This window comes from Pogoniulus pusillus, chromosome 26 (genome assembly GCF_015220805.1).
Source record: "Pogoniulus pusillus isolate bPogPus1 chromosome 26, bPogPus1.pri, whole genome shotgun sequence".
In the NCBI taxonomy this organism is placed as follows: domain Eukaryota; kingdom Metazoa; phylum Chordata; class Aves; order Piciformes; family Lybiidae; genus Pogoniulus; species Pogoniulus pusillus.
The window spans coordinates 19374268-19395171 of record NC_087289.1 but is presented as its reverse complement, the minus strand read 5'-3'; the positions used below and the strand labels follow the sequence as shown (position 1 = coordinate 19395171).

The 20904-nt window shown below is 49.1% G+C and overlaps 1 protein-coding gene across 3 annotated transcripts in view; it reads left to right on the top strand.

The window, feature by feature from the left end:
- The first annotated feature begins 3074 nt into the window (after positions 1-3074).
- The window catches only part of LOC135187063 (vesicle-associated membrane protein 2-like), an 83316-nt gene continuing 65486 nt past the window's right edge, over positions 3075-20904 (top strand). Inside the window, exon 1 of one of the 3 annotated variants that reach the window (XM_064165429.1) lies at positions 3075-3402. In XM_064165429.1, coding sequence (XP_064021499.1) covers positions 3401-3402 — 2 coding nt within the window. In that variant the 5' untranslated portion in view covers positions 3075-3400. The remainder of the gene's footprint in view (positions 3403-20904) is intronic. The other 2 variants (XM_064165427.1, XM_064165428.1) reach the window with 2 other exon arrangements.

Sequence of the window (20904 nt, the reverse complement as noted above, 5' to 3'; positions counted from 1 at the left end):
CCCTCATTCACCAGGCAGGGAACCTGATCATAACAGGAGATCAGGTTGGTGAGGCAGGACCTGCCCTTCCTAAACCCATGCTGGCTGGGCCTGATCCCTTGGCCATCCTGTGGGTGCTTTGTGATGGCACCCAAGATGACCTGTTCCATGCCCTTGCCTGGCACTGAGGTCACACTGAGAGGTCTGTCATTTCCTGGCTCCTCCTTTCAACCCTTCTTGTGAATGGGAATCACATTGGCAGCTTCCAGTCTTCAGGGACCTCTCCAGTGAGCCAGGGCTGCTGATAAATGATGGAGAGTGGCTTGGCCAGCTCAGCTGCCAGCTCTCTCAGCACCCTAGGGTGGATCCCATCCGGTCCCATGGACTTGTGGTGATCCAAGTGGCTCAGCAAGGTAGCAGGTGGTCACAATATTTTGCTTAAGTCTACATGTGGGTATTGGTGTGGCTGTGTGCTGCAGGGTTGTTGTACAAACATCTTTGTTTAGGATGTCTGAAAGGTAAACTGCCCTCAGAAGGAAAGAGCTATTGTAGAATTCCAGATGAAAAGTTCTTAGCTACATGGCCTGTGGATGGGTAAAAGTGAGCAGGAACATCCTGCTTGTCATCAGAGCATGCCAAGCTGGTTGAAACTCTAGCTTTTCACAGAGAAAAGGAAGTTTGAAGTGGCTTTTGCTCCCGTCAGGAAAAGTTTCCCAAGGTGAGGCTGTTACAAGTGCAATATGTGGTCAGATGTAGGAAACTAAGGTTCAAAGTGCTGCTCTAACTGATATTGATTTACTCATGCAAAAAAACTAGCTTCAGTAGAGGAGACAGATTCACCCTACAGTGGCAGAACGTATGCTGAGCCCCTAACACAGTGAGCAAGCTCTCAGGCACATGCCTTCCACATGCAGAAAACACAGATCTGATCTGATGGCACCAATGCAATTTATCCCCAACAAGCACCCCAAGATCTGAAGTCTAGATTCTTATAAAAGCTCCTCTGTTTTCTGGGTAAGCCTTTGCCTTACTTGGGCAGAGGGACCTGGCAGAGGATTGTGCTGGCTGACACTAAAATTGGTGGAGAGTTAGTGTCATGGAGGGCCTGTAGGCCTCAAAAGAGGCTTATTTATGCCTATGCCTGCCTGGTGATGTTTTTCTGCCAGGACCCCTGGTTGTAAACAGGTTGTGCAAGCCCCCCCACACCCAGCTGGTGTCTCCCTGGGGTAAGCCCATGTGATCCAGGCAAGTGCCTATTATGGTAAGGTTTGTCTGACTGCCAACCTGATTGGTCATTCTAGTGGCCAAAGGGGCCATTAATCTCAGCCCACAGTCAATAAATAGGGTGCACAGGTAAACAACGTGCTCTGACCCTCACTTGCAGCTCAGGTGCTCAGCCGCTCAGCCACTACCTTGCTAGCTCAGCCGCTCAGACCCCGGCTCGGATGCCATTGCTCACACTCGGAGCCTCACTCGCAGCTCACCTGCCTGCGTACCTTTCTTGCAGAGCTTACTTAAGCTTGTCTGTATATATAAGGGGCATAGTCTCCAGCCAGCTGTGCACATCTGCACGCCACTGTGTTATCAGGACTAGATCCTGTATGCCTTTACCTATGGAGCACAGACTCCCAGCAGCTGCGCACACCCTGCATGCCTGCTGCCTATCATTGCCTGGTAAGCACCGCTGCCACTGAGATAACCAGGAAACAGACTCTGGATTGTCTGCACACACAGCCTGTCTGGCCAGCTTTAAACCATGCCAGAGACAGCACAATACTCTCCTCCTGTACCTGAGGTCCTGCCAGCTGAGAATTCCTGGACAGAAGCATCCAGGAGAAGCCAGCAGCACCAAAGGCAGAGATCGCGTCCCTCGCCAGGAGAACAAGGTCAGAGACCACCATTTCCCCACAAACTAGGAAGATTCATCCTTTCCCCTCAAGCCGGAAGGATTCCAGCCTCAACGTCCACAGGCAGAGATGCCCTGAAGTCTGGACATTAGGCATAGGCTGTGACATAGCCCCAGAGGGTGATTATTGATTAATAAGAGTTGTGAGTAAAAGCTTTAATCCCTCTGTAAATATCTGTTGCCTCTGCCATAGAGCAGAATCAGTTTCAGCCCGTCCTGCTGGGCAAATAGCATAGAGACCCCAAACGGTATTTGCTGCAGGGAAAACTCCTCTCTCTGTTTCTAGTTTGAATGTTTGCTGGTTATGAATAAGTCCCTGTATATATTTTATCCTAGAATGTTTTCATATCCGTGTAACAAATATTAATATTAATATACAGTGGTTGGGGGTGGCAGAGTCCAGAATATTGAGTTAAATAAATATATATTTTTATATAGCATCATCTCACCCCCATTAATTTCTCTCCTCCACCAAATCCAGCGTAGTGGCAGAATCCCCTCCACGACAGTTAGCAAAGGCAGTGGAGCACCTGTTTGTAAGTAAAATGGAACATCAGCAATGCTAAGCTGCCATTTCTTGACAAGCTCTGTGCAGCCCTTCTGCTTTCTTGGCCTCTGTTTGGAGTATGTCATGGCCTTGGTTTAAGTGCCAAGGAGCGCGTTCTGCTGCAGAAGAAATTCTGTTCTGTATAGGGGAGGAAATGAACCACAGAAGTGCTAATACTAAGGAGGGGCTTTCAAGGGGGAGATTGAGTGCCTGGATGTAGGCTGAGTGTGAGGAGAAGACTGCAAGTGGTCAAACCCAGAAGCACCAAGACCTGGCAGTGGCTATATTTGGTCCACGGCACAAGCGTGTAAGAAGCCATAGATGGCCTAGTAGCTCTAGTAGCTTCTCTGGCTTTGACTTGCTCTGCTACGGGCAGGAGTTGCATCCCTGGCAACTTGCTTGCTTTCATTCATGAGTGCTCAGCCCGGGGGCACGGCCTGGACTGCAGTATGTCTCCTGATTTTCCTATTTTTTATTTTCTGCTTTCTTTTCCTTTTTTTACTCATTTCCCCCCTCCTTGCTAGAGAGGAGAGGCAGAAAGAAGGCGGTTACAGAAGCACACAAAGGTTTTCATCTAGGTAACCACCCCAAGCCGGGCTGGAAGGAGCTCAGCTCTGGTGACCACACCCCGGGCAGACGCTGCTGCACAGGAGGAGCCGAGATGAGGGCAGGAGCCAGAGGCTCCCTTGCCGAGAGTCGCTCTAGGACTTTCTCCTGCCTGGCGTGCGGGTGGGGAGGGGGCACCTCTGTGCCTTCCGCTGCTTGCTAGGCTGTGATGTGCGGCACAGGCATGCTCAGTAGCCGGTGCCTACCCCTCCTATCTCAGCAACAGTGCCTACAGCACTAGGAGACTGCTTGCAGCAGAGCCGAGCGGAAAGCCATCTTTGCTGGAGAAGGAGGGAAGGCAGCCGCCCCTGAGCCGCCCGGCAGCCGCCCCTGAGCCGCTCGGCACCCGCTCGCCCCGCACCATGTGAGTACCGGGGCGGCCCGGCCCCGCAGCCCCCGCTCCCACCCGGCCCCGCACAGGCACTCCTGCGGGACGCTGGCGGTCACCGTGGGGAGGGGAGAGTTGCTCTGCGGAGTTGGGAGGAGCCCTGCCGGTACCCTGTTGCTTCGGCAGCCGAAGAGGATTCGCTGTCGCGGTCCGATGCCGGCGCGGTGCCTGCGGGATGGGCAGCGGGATGAGCAGGTGGGGTGGAGGGATGGACATGGGAATAAGATGTCCGAAGGTGCTGTGGCTCTTGCGGATGGCACCTGAGCGGCTGCAGGCTCTGAGCAAGGGCGTGGGGCTTGACGCGTGTAGTGCAACCAGCCCGAGCCTGTAGCAAGCGGCATCAAAGTCTGAGCCCTCTGCTGCTGCGATGAACATGCGAGCACTTCGGTGGGGCCCTCCCTGCTGATTATCCAGCTGCCAGGCAGCAGCGGAGAGCGCTGCTGGCACGTTTCTCACTCGGCTTAATACTCAATAGGAAACGCCGAGCCAAGATCCTCAACAGGTTCAAGTCAGGATGGTTTGGTAGCCTGAGTCACTCGGTGCTGCCGATCCACAGCTGATGGGTCCTGTTTATTTTCAGTGCTTAATGAAACGCTCTCTCTCAAGCACTAGCTGCCTGATCAGCTCAGCCTCACCATCTCCAGCACCAATGGCTTCCTATCAGCAGTGCTTGATAATAATCTATTCCTTTTTCTTTGCGTTTCTTCGAATGTCTCTAACAACTCTTTGCATTCAGAATTAACGAAAGCATTAACATTCTCTGCTAGGCAGCCATGAAACCCCTAGAGTCAGTTCTGACACCAGAAGTGTGCTGAGGTAAGTAGGAATTGTTCATACCCCTGTTCATTCACAAAAGAACCCAGGCAGCTAAGTGCCTAATTTCCTGTCATCTGAATTCATTGCTCATTCCCAGAGACTCCTAGGGGACAGCCAGAGAAGATGTCTTACACACCACGTGTGAGTGACTGTTTGGGAGAAAATATCTGCTGACATTGGGTGATCTTGGGCGAGCTGGAGCTTGGCTGATTCAGAGGAGATGAGGCGTGGGGAGCCCTGGCAATCTGTGATCAAACGACTTCTAAATTTTTTTCCAATAACCAACTGTTCTTCATGAGAGGTTTTCAAACAAGAGTTTATAAGCACATATTCTGAAATGCTGCCTCTCTCCTGCACTGCTATTTCCTGTATAGTATCTCAGGCAACAAGCTCTTGTCCACGTTGTCTAAAATGCTTCCAAGGCAAGGAACTCTTTGAAATAAAACATAAAATTACAACCCCCAAACCTTGCCACCAAAAACTATCTAAAAGAGGACTCCTGGTGTAAACACTGAAGTCCATCTAGCAAAAGCCAGTTTGTTGTGTCTGTATGCCTAGCTGTGTTTATGTCAGGAGCCAGCTGATGACATCAAACAGTTCTCTGTGTGTGAGCTGTTCTTCAGTGATAGATACAAGAGCTTGCTGCTGCAGCATTATACAATCTAAGCTCCTTGCACACAAAGCAATAACTTGCATGATGTTTGACTTAACCTATATGTAGGTGTCCATGAGAGGATTTGTAAAAGAAGCAGCATAGGTGATGCTGCTATAGCTCGGTCATACTTCTTCTGTAGAGGACTTGCAGCAGACTTCTGACAATGATTAGAAGGAAAAGGGAAAGCAATATCTGTCTGTTTTGGCAATATAGACTTTCAGTTTGATAACCAAAAGAGAGCCAAGGCAAATAAGCAGCTTGTCACTGGCAGTGCAAGCTGGCTCCTGGTTCCTTGCCAGATATTGCAATGAAAACTTTTTTTCCTGAACATCTGTGTGAATCCCATGTCCCAGTGGCCTCCGAGCTACTGAGGAACAGCAGAGACAAATGTCTATTAGCTGCTGACTCGTAGCAGCAGCTATGGCTGTAGTTCACTGGACAATAAGAGCTGATTCCTGGCAAGCACCGTATTCACTGATGCTTCTGCACTTACACCTGTGGAGTGTTGCAGACAGACTCTTCTGTGTGCATACAGACATGTGTCTTCAGCTGCTGTGAACGAGAGCCAGTAAAGAGCTCCTTCTCTAGGTCAGATGGCAGCTCCATCTAGCCTGGTGTGCTGCCCCCAAAGCAGCTTGCAGGGAATGCTTGGGGAAGGTGGTGCGGAAACACTTGACATGCAGTGGTATTCCCAGAACACTTTCCTGGTTTCCAATAATTTAAGGCTCAGGGTGTGTCTGAACCTGAGGAGCGTCTTTGCATTTCATGACTCCCAATGGGCTTTGTTGTTCCTTCAGGAAGGTGTTCAGCTGCTCTTGTGGCAAGGAGCTCCACAGCTAGACCGAGCAGAGTGCGAATGATGCTTCCTCTTGGTTTTCATCTAGCAGCAGAGTCTGTCAAATCATACTCCTGTGTTGGAAATCAGAGAAGAGTGTTCCTTATTCACCATCTTCTCTGTGATTCACCATTGTGTATCACCTCAGCAGGCCTGCCCTGATTTACATCAGGTGGGAATCAGTCCCAGTGGTCTCTATGGCAGTGAGTACAATCCAGATAAGATACCTTCAGGTAACAAACATCTTTCACCTTGGCGTAGGCAGAGGAGAGGAAGCCGTGGCATGAGGTTGAATGAAAGGAGAAGAATATAAGAAGGATCTAACACAAGAAAAGGGAAGGCTTGAACCATGCCAATGTAGCTGGGAAGATTTACAGGTGTAAGGAAGAGCATAAAAATGTACTGAACTTAGGAGAAACAGTGAAGGGAGATGTCGATAAGAAAATTTCACGCAAAGGCTGTGGTGCTTATAGGCTTTGTTCCTCTCTGCAAAACAGACTAAATGTATGGGTTTGTTCCTCTTACAATGGTCACATCTCAGTAGGTCTACATATCAGAGCTTTAGGAGTAGCAAACAAGAGTATATATAATAGAATCATAGAATCACCCAGGTTGGAAGAGACCTCCAAGCTCAGCCAGTCCAACCTATCCCCTAGCCCTAGCCAGTCAACCAGACCATGGCACTAAGTGCTTGAACACCTCCAGGGACGGTGCCTCCACCACCTCCCTGGGCAGCCCATTCCAATGCCAATCACTCTCTCTGCCAACAACTTCCTCCTATCATCCAGCCTATACTTTCCCCGGCACAACTGGAGACTGTGTCCCCTTGTTCTGTTGCTGCTTGCCTGGCAGAAGAGCCCAACCCCCACCTGGCTACAATGTCCCTTCAGGTAGTTGTAGACAGCAATGAGGTCAGTCCTGAGCCTCCTCTTCTCCAGGCTATACAACCCCAGCTCTCTGAGCCTCTCCTCACAGGGTTTGTGTTCCGGGCCCCTCATCAGCTACAAGGCAGCTCATGGCATCTGTTGTTTACAGCTAGGTCAGTGACCAGACAGCAGGGTGCCTTTGATTACATTAACCCAACACAAATGTGCTCTATTGCAGGGTACAACTTTAGTGAGACAAGCAGAGCACTTGTCTCTCCCTGGGGTGGAATTGCCTCACTAGCTCATTCCTGGGGTAGCAGTTAAAGCTTTCTTTAAAACAAAAAAAATCCTGCCTGTTTCAGAGCAACAAGGAGTACATGCTGGTGGGGATGGATGGGATTTGCATGGTTCCACCAGTTGTCACGAGTCTGTTCTGTTGTCTCTCTATTCAGTTTCTCTGAAAAGAGTGGCGTGGCTGTGGTCTCCTGCTGTTAGTCCTCCTTTTGTGGGGGCAATTTCATGAAACTCGGCAAAATCTCTCTACTCTGCCCTTCTGCTGTGCTGCTTAGCAGAGATAAAGAGATTGAGTACTGTTCTTTACGCAGTGCTGACCCACTGCTTTGGGACACTTGGCTTTTGGCTTACAAAAGTGCCTACAGCCAGTCTTAGGGAACCAGGACCAGCGTGGATTGGAGGGGTACATTTTGTACATGGCGCAGCTGTTCCGTGCTGGTCAGTGTTATCTCCCTTACAAGTACATTCCACAAGAGCTCTGGAAACCCACAGTGGCAGGAAGATCTGAGACCGCTGAAGTTTTCCAGGGTTTTACGTCTGGTAGCCAGATGCCTCAGACCCAGAGAAGCTAGATTCAGTTTTGACATTTTCTGAATTTATTTCACCCTCTGTAGTCATCCAGAGGGACCTTTAATGTTGGGTCAGACAAGCATAGCTATGTGGGAGTGGATTCTTATTCAAAGGATGTAGTGGAGCTTGTAGTGAAATTAACCAGGCTGTACTCAGTGGAGCAAACAAGGCTATGTGCATGAGCAGTGGGTGCTGAGAAGGGGAAAGGACAGCATTTTCAGTAGGCTTCTGTTCTGACCTTCGTTTGCTGCTTCTGAGGCTCACAGCTCTAAGTAAGAGCGTTGAAATAAGGGCATTAGAAGTAGGTGCTTTTCTTGGCACATCAGCACAGTGATGATGTGCTTTGTCCATTGCTTGCTTCCCTTGACTTGTTGTTTGGTTTTGGTTTTTTGTGGTATCATGCAGGCAGGGATCTTCTTCACGTGTTGCATTAGAAATGTTTTCAGCTCACATTGTTGTTCTTGATACACTCACCTGCTGGTTGGAATAATGGTGGCCCAAGGAGGTCTTCTGGATATTTGGATGATGAGTGTTTGAAAGTGTAGAGAACAAACTAAGTGTTGTCTTGAAGGCCTCAGTTAGGAATACAATCTCAGAACGGGAACAACTGGCAGCTATAAGTGACAAGAGCAGATCAAGTGCACGTGTGTCACAATAGGCATTTTCCAAAACAGGCTAATGTGAGGAGGATGAAACCCAAATACCTTTAGTCAGATGATCCCTTGCCTTGTGACTTAGCACTCCTTCTATCTGCCATAACTTTTCCCTGCTAACTGCCAGACATTTGGCATAGCCAGTTCCCTCTGTGGAGTGACTTAGAGGAATAGATGTGCCAAAAGAGTGCTTACATTTTTTAGGTGCTGTTTACACAGCTAATGCCTTCCTGAAAAATCAGTACTTAGGCTGCATAGCACCAGACACACCTGGGCTCGTGTGTATATGTGTGTACAGCATAGAATCATAGAATCAACCAGGTTGGAAGAGACCTCCAAGATCATCCAGTCCAACCTATCACCCTGCCCTATCCAATCAACCAGACCATGGCACTAAGTGCCTCAGCCAGTCTTTTCTTGAACACCCCCAGGGACGGTGCCTCCAACACCTCCCTGGGCAGCCCATTCCAATGCCAATCACTCTCTCTGTGAAGAACTTCTTCCTAACATCCAGCCTAGACCTACCCTGGCACAGCTTGAGACTGTGTCCCCTTGTTCTATTGCTGGTTACCTGGGAGAAGAGGCCACCCCCCACCTGGCTACAATGCCCCTTCAGGTAGTTGTAGACAGTAATAAGATCACCCCTGAGCCTCCTCTTCTCCAGGCTAAACAGGCCCAGATCCCTCAACCTCTCCTCATAGGATTTGTGCTCCAGGCCCCTCACCAGCTTTGTTGCCCTTCTCTGGACATGTTCCAGCACCTCAACATCCTTCTTGAATTGAGGGGCCCAGAACTGGACACAGTACTCAAGGTGTGGTCTGACCAGTGCTGAGTACAGGGGAAGAATAACCTCCCTTGAGAGAGGAGAGCAATGGTTTAAACCTATTCCCCTCTCCTTCCACTGCCTTTCTGACGACGTTTGTAGGATGCAGAAGGCCTGGAAGATTCTCACTGACAGCTTTAGCCAAATGCTCATGGTGCTCTGGAAGGAGCAGTGCAGACTGTCCCAAATCAGTTCAAATTGAGTGAACTGCTCATTGGAAGCAATTGCGAATTAGAGAGAGAATATCCTCTTGCCTTCGTCATTCAGTACTCTCTGCTGTCACTATTTGTAGCCATTACCAACAATTAGCTAGGCTGATGCTTTTTAATGATGCAATTCCTATTTCCCTGATGTCTGTGCTTGAACCTTCTAAACTCCTTTCCATTTTCCACTGAACAACCATCAAATAATTGCAAGGTGTTGTTTGGGCTCTTTTGTAACCACTCAGTAACGACAACCTTATGTTTTCCTGTGTAGAGTGGTAGCTCACTGAAAGAGATCTGTCTGTACATTGGCAAGGGACTGTTTTGTCAGCTGCAAACATGTTGCAGCTTCTCTACTGGGTGAAATAGTCAGAATAGAGGCTCCTGGCCGAAGGACCCGAATTACCTGATCACTTCAGATGCAAAATTCAATGTGAAATGTGCAGGAAAATGAATCTCTTTCAGATCAAACTAATAGAAAAAAAAATTTGTTAATTTATGCCTGCTGGACCCAATATCACAGGGCCAAAGGAAAAATCTTCACAAAATAGACATTCTTCTCTGATGGCCTGTTAGAAGATCAAGCACACTGTTTCAGGAATTGTTTGGGTTTTGGTTTTGTTTCAAGGTACATTCTCATGTACTGCAGTGCTCTCTAGATGCAAACCAGTGACCGTACTGCACTCAGGTGCTGTCACAGCGTATTTGTACATCAGAGTGGTAGTTTGCTTGTGTTTTGAAAGCACCAAAGAGCTGCCAGTTTGTGCTTGTGAGCAGTCAGTGCTGTGAACTTCACTGGATTTTATTACCCTGAAACATGTCATAGAATCATAGAATCAGACAGGTTGGAAGAGACCTCCAAGCTCACCCAGTCCAACCTAGCACCCAGCCCTAGCCAGTCATCTAGACCATGGCACTAAGTGCCCCAGCCAGGCTTGGCTTCAACACCTCCAGGCACAGTGACTCCACCACCTCCCTGGGCAGCCCATTCCAATGCCAATCACTCTCTCTGCCAACAACTTCCTCCTCACATCCAGCCTAGACCTACCCTGGCACAACTTGAGGCTGTGTCCCCTTGTTCTGTTGCTGCTTGCCTGGCAGCAGAGCCCAACCCCACCTGGCTACAGCCTCCCTGCAGGTAGTCATAGACAGCAACGAGCTCTGCCCTGAGCCTCCTCTTCTGCAGGCTGCACACCCCCAGCTCCCTCAGCCTCTCCTCACAGGGTTTGTGTTCCAGGCCTTTCACCAGCTTCATTGCTCTTCTCTGGACACATGTCGATGCCATGCAGAGTTGAGACAGCCTCTGCAGGGAGCTGGAGACAGGACTCATGGGTGCTGAGAACACACCAGAGTTTACAAAACTCCTTATAGAGTCTACAAAAGAGCTGAAGAGCAGAAATAGTGGTAAGTGTTGTACTGAACTGCTGTGGGTGCCTGGCACTGCATAGCCGCTGGTTTTCTTGTGAGCTGTTCACACCAGACCCAGATGGGAATTTGTATATTCAACTGTTGAAATTTTAATTGGGAAAGGAAATTGAGCAGTATTAAAAATGCAGTCATTGTAGGGAAAAGGTTTTTCTTATTTCCCATTCTGTGTGTGGGAAAATGTGTTATGTTGCAGACTTGTCAAAACACTTCTTTGCAATCAGGCTGCAAAATGGCTTTAAATAACTTCTTAAAGGAGTGTAGTGCCTGTGCTCAGGAGAGATGGGTATTGTGTTGTTGGAGATATCTGACTTGATGGCATCCTGAGCAATTTCATTTTGTTTGCCCTCCTCTGAGCAGGGGGTCCAGAGGGTCCTTTCAACCTCAGCCCTTAGAATCATAGAATCAACCAGGTTGGAAGAGACCTCCAAGCTCATCCAGTCCAACCTAGCACCCAGCCCTATCCAGTCAACCAGACCATGGCACTAAGTGCCTCAGCCAGGCTTTGCTTGAACACCTCCAGGCAAAGTGACTCCACCACCTCCCTGGGCAGCCCATTCCAATGCCAATCACTCTGCCAACAACTTCCTCCTAACATCCAGCCTATACTTTCCCCAGCACAACTTGAGACTGTGTCCCCTTGTTCTGTTGCTGCTTGCCTGGTAGAAGAGCCCAACCCCAGCTGGCTACAGCCTCCCTTCAGGTAGTTGTAGACAGCAATGAGCTCTGCCCTGAGCCTTCTCTTCTGCAGGCTGCACACCCCCAGCTCCCTCAGCCTCTCCTCACAGGGTTTGTGTTCCAGGCCTCTCACCAGCTTTGTTGCCCTTCTCATACGTTGTTCCAGTATCTCAACATCTCCCTTGAATCACTGCCAGTCAAAATCTGCTGGACATAATTAAACAAACATTTTGCTGTTTCCCACACATTTTTGAATTCGAGATTTTGTCTGTGATAACTTGGGAGCACTTTCATCTTCAAGCTGTTGGTTGAATGCTGCATAAATACCTGGGCTAGAAGGGGAAAATGAGTGGTATTTGGGGAGGGAGGAAATGTGGGAGTTTAAAAACATTATATATGCAGATCACTGGAGCACAATATGAAATCTGGCTTGAATGCAAGAGTTCAAAATCCTCCCACAGAGAACAAATCCCAGGCTGCTTGCAAGCAGCTTTCATACCTTTCATCTTCAATGCAATCTTTTCTAGCTTGGTTCTGCTCCATCTCTCTGTCCCACATCTTGCAATAGCTTTGTAGTTAGAAAAAGCTGCTGTTCTGTTCCCTCTAAGTGTTGTCTCAGTATTGCAGAGTGCATGTTTTAATAGAACCATACATGCTTGTATCAAGTTAGAGCATCCAGATCATCCTGGAGAGGCAGCAAATCGCACTGTCACACGCAGAAGTGGTAGGAATTGCTGGTAGTAGGCAAGGTTACCAGGGAGCAGTGTGCTGACCACGATAGGAGTTGTGACCTGCTGCTGCAGAGCTGTGGCTTTTGCAGCTCAGTTTGTAACTTCTGGAAATGGTGAGTTTAACCCCTGGTTTATGTAGCAAGGTGGTGGCTGTTGGATTAGCACAAAGGACTGTGTTGCCTCAGAACACAGCTGCAGAGGTGGAGCTCTGTCTGTGGAGAGGTACAGGAGCTCTATGGTGCTCAGTGGAAAGTCTTCTTTCTATCCATCCTGCCAGCAGGCACCAATTGGTTTTGGGCTGTCAGAAGCAGGGCAGACCCTTAGACCAGCATCTCCCCTGCCTCTCCAGATCTCTTTCCTCAGTCTAGATTTGCTGTACCCCTGAAGAAGCAGTGAGGAGTGAGCTTTCTCAGCGAGCCTTGTGAACTGCAGTTCTTGCTGCAATTGAGCTCTGAACCCTCAAAGCGGGCAAGGCACCTACAGCACTTGGCTCTGCTGAACATGTATGTGAGAGCAAGTGTGGGTCTGTGAAGAAAGCACCTGGGGACCGACTCTCGAGACTTTTCAGGGTCTCCTTTGCAGCCACAGAAAGGCTGGGGCACTGCTCTGGGTTGGTGTGTTGCATTAGTTGCCCTTTTAGACACAGGTCTTGAGTCAGGCAATAGGCCAGCATTTCAGAAATCTGTGGGTCCTGGTAAAGCCCTCCTAGAAACTATCAAAACCGTTAATTATCCCTAGACCCACTCGTTATCTGCTTCAGGAGGTTAATGTTTCGAAATTGCGTTTGTTCGTTTGAATTCACATGCAAAAATAGCTGCTCTTTATCATGCCAGTGGATCTGGCCCTACTCAGGGCTTAATTACAGTGTGCTGCAGCAAGGGAAAGGGCACTGCTGCTTGAAAGCATAAACCTGATCTGCTGTTGGCAGAGAATATCACATGGGATAGCATTTTGTCTGTTACTTTTGAATTTTGAGGGGAATTCTGAGACCAGACATTTCCTACTGCTACCGAGGATCCTGAACAACACTGGAGAAAAAGAGACTAAAGCCTCTTTTCCTTTCTCTCTCTCACACACTCTTTTAGAATCATAGAACCAGCCAGGTTGGAAGAGACCTCCAAGCTCAGGCAGTCCAACCTAGCACCCAGCCCTGGCCAATCAACCAGACCATGGCACTAAGTGCCCCAGCCAGGCTTTGCTTCAACATCTCCAGGCACAGCAACTCCACCACCTCCCTGGGCAGCCCATTCCAATGCCAATCACTCTCTCTGCCAACAACTTCCTCCTAACATCCAGCCTATACTTTCCCCAGCACAACTTGAGACTGTGTCCCCTTGTTCTGTTGCTGCTTGCCTGGTAGAAGAGCCCAACCCCAGCTGGCTACAGCCTCCCTTCAGGTAGTTGTAGACAGCAATGAGCTCTGCCCTGAGCCTTCTCTTCTGCAGGCTGCACACCCCCAGCTCCCTCAGCCTTTCCTCACAGAGTTTGTGCTCCAGGCCCCTCACCAGCTTCATCGCCCTTCTCTGGACACCTTCCAGCATTGATAGATTGGTATGTGGGAAAGCTTCCTGAAATGCAGCTGGGGCTGCTGATAGCTCTGGCAGAGAATGAATCCCCCTTCTCTTTCCTTCGTGTGTCTCCAGTAGTATCCATTTCCAGAGTGAGCACAGAGAGAATAGCTGCACCTTTTCATGACAATTCAAGTGGGCATAGGGGAAAGGAAAGCAAAGAGACAAAGAACTTCAATCAATAGCAGCAAAACTAAGGTTGTCATCTAACCCTGAAAGGCACAGAGTGCTTTGTGCTCTCAGCCAGCAGCTAGGCTGATTGGAATGTTGTTTTGTGCTGCTGAGCAGCCCCAGCACGACCCAACCTTACAAACATGTTACCACCAGGTAATTGGCCGTGTCTGCCAGTGCCAACACAGAGACTTCTAGAAGGCATCAGCCCAAACGTCACTAATTCTGGCTGCTGCAGGCCTGATTTGCTAGGACTGGCTCTGGTCAAGAAGTCGCATTTGCTGGGGACAGTTGTGTACAGATAGAGCTTTGTTTGGTTTTGGTCAGTGCACTGAGTGACAAAAGAGTTCTTCCAGAAGGTTTGGGGTCTCTGGTTGCTGTCTATGCTGCAAAGGCTGACTGAGATGTGATGATGACTTGTAGCCCCTTCGCCCAGGAATCTTAAGGCAAAATTCTCTGAGTTGGTGTCAGTGCTGTGAGCCTTTCTGCTGACTGGGATCTGTGGGGAGCTCAGCCTGAGAGTGGGTGCTGCCAGGATGAATCAGCAGATATCTTCCTGGAAGCAGCCAACAGTCTGGATATCCCAACTGCTCAGTAGAGACTCTACTGGGCTGTATAGTCTGCTTCTGAAATGAAATGTTTGATGACTTCTTTCCAGCAAGGAGCTGTACAGTCACTCCCTGACAGCTGTGATATCATCTCCCACACATATATGAAGATCACACAGTGACATTTTTCAGCAACTTTGTTTACTAGGTGATAGAAGTACAAAAATATCTCAAGTCACTTAACCTGTTTCATCTGTGTCTGACTCTCACACAGCCCTTTGCCGAGGACCTCCCTCACCACCGCAGCTGTAGAAATAAAGCCCATGTTCAGTCCTGGCCCTCCACTCCCAACCCTTCCTGTTCCATGACCAGCCTGGATGGTCAAACTTGTGCTGAAAGAAGACACTTTGGCTTAGACTAAAGCACAAGAATTACCGTGCCAAACCCTCTCTGTATTTGGGTGGAGGGAAAAGCTTGGCAGGTCAGATGTACATGGGGATGAGTCAAGAGTGGGACTGCACCTCGGGAATGGGAGCATTGTACCCCAAGAGGAGAGCTCTTCTCTCAGAAATACCATTGTCCCTGTGCACTGCCAGTGAGTAAGTGGTGCTGAGATTTCCAATCTGTGCCTCGTGTAACAAGAACTGCAGAAGCCTTGAGCTCGATTGCACTGAATCGTTGTCAGTATTGAAGCCTCTTAGAAGTGCTTACCCAGCAGAGGGAAAAGGAGTCTGGAAGGTTACAGCTGTTTAGGAGGTTAATCCTCAGGGACATCATAGCCACTGTCTCCGGATTAGGCTCAGCTCAGAGGTAAATTGTTGCATACAAGGTACTTTCACTCTGAGAAGCTGCAGAAGCATTGCCTGTAACTTGAAAGAAAACATTGCAAAGAGTAGAAAAGGTAACTCCCAATGAAATAAGCATTCCACACTTTGCTGAGTAACACGTTGACTAGTGAAGTGCCAAAGGTTTGATTTAAACCAGCACTGATGGTTGGTTTCTTTATTTGGTGATGATGCTTGCCTCCGGGTTTCTTCTAGCGTTGCTTCTCGTTAGGATTGAATCTGGTTTACAGTGAGGGCAGCTGTTCCCACGGTCTGGACTAGAATGGTTGTGTTTCAGTGTGTAGATATATGCAATCGTTTGCAAAATGAGAAAGAATTTTTCTCAAAGGCTTATGTTTATTTCTGAAGTCTTTGTTTTGCTTTGAAACTTATCCTGCAGGTTGCTTATGGGATCAGGCAGAGAATAGCAAAGGAAGATGCTTCATAGAGAACTCTCCATATCCTTAAAAAACCCTGTCTTCTGGGGTTTGGAATAGAAAATGAGGAGTGGTGGGGTACTGGATGAGGGCATGGAGTCAGTCATCAGCAAGTTTGCAGATGACACCAAGCTGGGGGCAGATGTGGCTGGGTTGGAGGGCAGAAGGGCTCTGCAGCGGGACCTTGACAGCCTGGACAGATGGGCAAAGTCCAAGGGGATGGCTTCAATAGCTCCAAGTGCAGGGTGCTGCACTTTGGCCACAGCAACCCCATGCAGAGATACAGGCTGGGGTCAGAGTGGCTGGAGAGCAGCCAAACAGAGAGGGATCTGGGGGTGCTGATTGATACCCGCCTGAACATGAGCCAGCAGTGTGCCCAGGTGGCCAAGAGAGCCAGTGGCATCCTGGCCTGCATCAGGAATGGTGTGGCCAGCAGGAGCAGGGAGGTCATTCTGCCCCTGTACTCTGCACTGGTTAGACCACACCTTGAGTACTGCGTTCAGTTCTGGGCCCCCCAGTTTAGGAGGGACATTGAGATGCTTGAGCGTGTCCAGAGAAGGGCAACGAGGCTGGGGAGAGGCCTTGAGCACAGCCCTACGAGGAGAGACTGAGGGAGCTGGGATTGGTTAGCCTGGAGAAGAGGAGGCTCAGGGCAGACCTTATTGTTGTCTACAGCTACCTGAGGGGAGGTTGTGGCCAGGAGGAGGTTGCTCTCTTCTCTCAGGTGGCCAGCTCCAGAACGAGAGTACACAGCCTCAGGCTGCGCCAGGGGAAATTTAGGCTGGAGGTGAGGAGAAAGTTCTTCACTGAGAGAGTCATTGGACACTGGAATGGGCTGCCCGGGGAGGTGGTGGAGTCGCCGTCCCTGGAGCTGTTCAAGGCAGGACTGGACGTGGCACTTGGTGCCATGGTCTGGCCTTGAGCTCTGTGGTAAAGGGTTGGACTTGATGATCTGTGAGGTCTTTTCCAACCCTGATGACACTGTGATACTGTGAGTAAGAGGCAAGAGCGACCCGGCGAGCGTGTGGGGGAGAGGAAACAAATCGAGGTGCTTCCACTTGCAGCTTGCTGCGTGGAGCCGACACTCGCCGTTGGCAGCACAGTCACATAGCAGTCCCCAGCAGCAGGGTGCCTTGGGCAGTGACTCACATGCTCAATGCAGTTTGAGGTTGCTTTCACTGCAGTCCCTTTTTAACCTGCAGATGGTCTGCCTTGAAACCTGCCTTTTCCTGCAGCTTCCCAGTGGTGAATGTGACTTGTCTGCCTGTATTTGAGACTTTTCCCTTCCTGAGGTGGCTGGATTACAGATTTGCCAACCGGCAAACATCAACTACAGCTCCAAGTGGCAGAGGGCTCCCAGCCCAACTTCCTGTGGGAAAGACCTCCCTTTGTAGTATGAGTAAGTTTTGGGGCTTTAACAACAGAAACATTTTGTTATCTTTCATTATTAGACTTCTGCCTAAGTAATGGAGATTGTTTGAAACTAGGAATTCCTTATAATTACTGTTGATGTGGGTTAGGAGAATTTATTGATGATCTGGACGAGGGGATTGAGTCCAGCATCACCAAGTTTGCAGATGACACCAAGCTAGGGGCAGCTGTGGAGCTCTTGGAAGGTAGGAGAGCCTGCAGAGGGACCTAGACAGGCTGGAGGGGTGGGCAGAGGCCAATGGTATGAGATTGAGGAAGGCCAAGTGCAGGGTTCTGCACTTTGGCCACAACAACCCCAAGCAGCACTACAGGCTGGGGACAGAGTGGCTGAGAGCAGCCAGGAGGAAAGGGACCTGGGAGTACTGATAGATAGTAAGCTGAAGATGTGCCAGCAGTGTGCCGAGGTGGCCAAGAGAGCCAATGGCATCCTGGGCTGGCTCAGGAGCAGTGTGGGCAGCAGGACAAGGGAGGTTATTCTGCCCCTGTACTCAGCACTGCTCAGGCCACACCTTGAGTGCTGTGTCCAGTTCTGGGCTCCTCAATTCAAGAGAGATGTTGAGGTGCTGGAAGGTGTCCAGAGAAGGGTGACAAAGCTGGTGAGGGGCCTGGAGCACAGCCCTGTGAGGAGAGGCTGAGGGAGCTGGGGGTGTGCAGCCTGCAGAAGAGGAGGCTCAGGGCAGAGCTCATTGCTGTCTACAACTACCTGAAGGGACATTGTAGCCAGGTGGGGGTGGCCTCTTCTCCCAGGCAACCAGCAATAGAACAAGGGGACACAGTCTCAAGCTATGCCGGGGAAAGTATAGGCTGGATGTTAGGAGGAAGTTCTTCCTAGAGAGAGTGATTGGCATTGGAATGGGCTGCCCAGGGAGGTGGTGGAGGCACCATCCTTGGAGGTGTTCAAGAAAAGCCTGGCTGAGGCACTTAGTGCCATGGTCTGGTTGACTGGATGGGGCTGGGACTGGATGATCTTGGAGGTCTCTTCCAACCTGGTTGATTCTATGATTCTATTCCAACTGGCCTCAAAGCAGCACAAGTGTATAAGCAAAACACAGTTCTTCTCAAGAAGGCTGTACTTTAACAGCATGTGGTATTGTCTCGGTTCTAATTTAGACTCCCAGAGACTCTAATAAATTTGATAGAACCAATAGCAATTTGTAGAGTGCCCTTCCCTCTCCTCCCACCTTTCCCAAAAGAAAGGAGTTAGAAGTAGAGAGGGAAGGTAAGCACCCAAACAAACCAATCTACCTCAATTTGGAAGGTAAAAAGAAAAGTTTAGCAATAACTTAAAAGGGTATCTAAGGCAGGGAAGTTTACAAAAGGTGTAGGGAAGGGAAAAATAGCAAAAATACAAAAAGTATAAATATGAGCCAAGGGTGTGATGGTGATGGCTTTGGCTGCCTCCTGGGTGGTGGCCACGTGGGATGGTGGTGTGCAGCCAGCGGAGTGGTGCGGAGAGATGGAGAGAGAGATGGAGAGAGATGCAGAGAGAAAGGAAGAGGAAGTAACCCTGCTTTCATGGGACAGGAAGGGGGGGAGTGGGCTAACCATCACCTGGTGGTGTTCTGACCCACCCCTGGGGAGGGGTCAAGACCCCTAGGGTCAGGTTCAGGGTTACTCCCCTGGAGTGTTAACCCTATGCAGGTATATTTTGTATTCCCCAATACAACACAGATGTTACATAGAAGCTGCTCTTGAGCGTATTCAGATAGATTGTCAGGATGCTTAGTCCAGAGATCAAAAAGACAAGTAAGCTGACCTTGCAAAGCTCATGGGAGCAGGTATTAATACTGCATGAGTAGGGTGAGATTTCTGGGTAAGAAGATATTCAGCAGAGGACAAACTCCTCTGCCTAGAAGCACACAGATTTTTCTCCCAAGCTGGCAACATTTTTGAAGACAGCTGCTTGGTGCAGATGTGCACAGTGTGCTGCACTGTGACGTGCAGAAGCCATTGCACACTGTAGTACTGCTGCAGTTGGAAAAGACCTCTAAGATCATTGAGTACAACTGTCAATGTAGGACCAGCGTGGCCATTAAACCATGTCCCCAGCTGCCATGTTGTGATGGTTTGGGTGTTCCCCACCCCCCCACACTTTAGAAATACCCAGACTGGACTCAGCCAGCTCTGGGAATATGAATGAAGCTATTTATTTACAGCTACCACAATATGTAAGCAGATATTTACAGTAGATACAGTTATAGACAGAAATATACAAGGTAAAAGGTAATACAGAAACACAACTCCCCTCCCAGAAACCTGAGTCCCCAGGAGGGGCTCCCAACCACCCCTGCACCTTCCCCCTGCCCCTCTCAACCTTACCCCAGTCCTAAAGAAGAATAGAGGTTCGGCCAAGAGGTTAAGAAGCAAAGTGGGTTAGGCCAAATGGAAGGTGAGGTTAGGGAGTAAGATGTTGCTCAGTCAGCAGCCCAAGCAAGAGAGCCACAAAATGGTGAGAGTGTTATCTAAAGTTTTCATTCCTCCTTCCCAAACTCCTCAGCGAGACTTCTGAGTGCAGCAGACATCACCATTGTTTCCCTTTCACAGCCTGTGATCTAGTTCTTCTCATCAAAACATTCTAGCCTGCTTCAAATAGCACACATGTCCTTACTGCCAGCAGAACTCACTGGTGACGCTGGAAATGGGTAAGGCAAAGAGGGAGAAATCCAGGATGGTAACAGCTCTCTGATCAGCCGGCGCTGGGTGTTGCACAGGTAGTACAGCAGCATTCTGGTTATGACACAAAGCATGTTCATAGACTCCTAGAATCAACCAGGTTGGAAGAGACTTCCAAGCTCATCCAGTCCAACCTAGCACCCAGCCCTAACCATGGCACTAACTGTCCCATACAGCCTTTTCTTCAACATCTTTAGAAACAGCAACTCCACCATCTCCCTGGGCAGCCCATTCCAATGCCAATCACTCTCTCTGCCAACAACTTCCTCCTAACATCCAGCCTAGTCCTCCCCCGGCACCACTTGAAACTGTGTCCCCTTGTTTTGTTGCTGGCTGCCTGGCAGAAGATCCCAGGCCATGACAGAAACGTGGTGGGATGAATTGCATGTTCTACTTGACAGCTCTTTACTTTTTTTGAATGTCTTTAGGAATAAAATCCTGACAAGCTGGAGGTGGTGGAATTGCCATCCCTGCAGGTGCTCAAGAAAAGGCTGGATGAGGCACTTAGTGCCGTGGTGTAGTTGATTAGATGGGCTAGGGGATAGGTAGGACTGGATGATCTTGGAGGTCTCTTCCAACCTGGTTGATTCTATGATTAGATGAGTTGTTTGGGGATAGGCAACTTTCAGACTACCTAAAGTGAAGAAGTTGTTTGACAAACTGAATGCTGGATTTCAGACTCTTCGGTTTGGGGCCTTATCTCCAGTCCACTGGAGTGGATGTTGTCCCAGTTCAGCCAATCTGGCTTGAAGAGTACTCATTTCTTCCCAGTACTACTTTGCTTTTGTGCTGTTGGTGTTCATCTTCTCAATGTGGAGATATCCTTTGGAGCAAGTTTAATGACAACTAAACAGTGGCAACTACTTTAAGTCATTTGCCTATAGCACCAGAGAAACAGAGAGGAAGAGTGTGCAGCTTTTGACTGCAGAGGAAGTAGTCTTGTTCATAAAAGCTAAAGGCTGTGAGGTACCATACTAGGTAGAGCACACATCCATCATCCATCTCATTCCTTCTTGCTCCCAGTCTGATTCTTGGAATATAGTAGCAATGCTGTATTAGCCACGTTCAGTTAGCTGAAATCAAGAGGCTTGTGTGCATGGTGCATAGCCTCTGGATCTGTCACATCTGATACTCCAGGGCAGAGCAGCAGCATGGATCTGACGAGCAGGAAGCAATCTGCAAGGAAAGTGAATGTGTAAGACTGAAAACTTCTTGAAGAGGAGGGTGAGAGATTTCCCTCTAAAAACAGCTGTCTGCAAGACAGAGCTTCTGAAAGT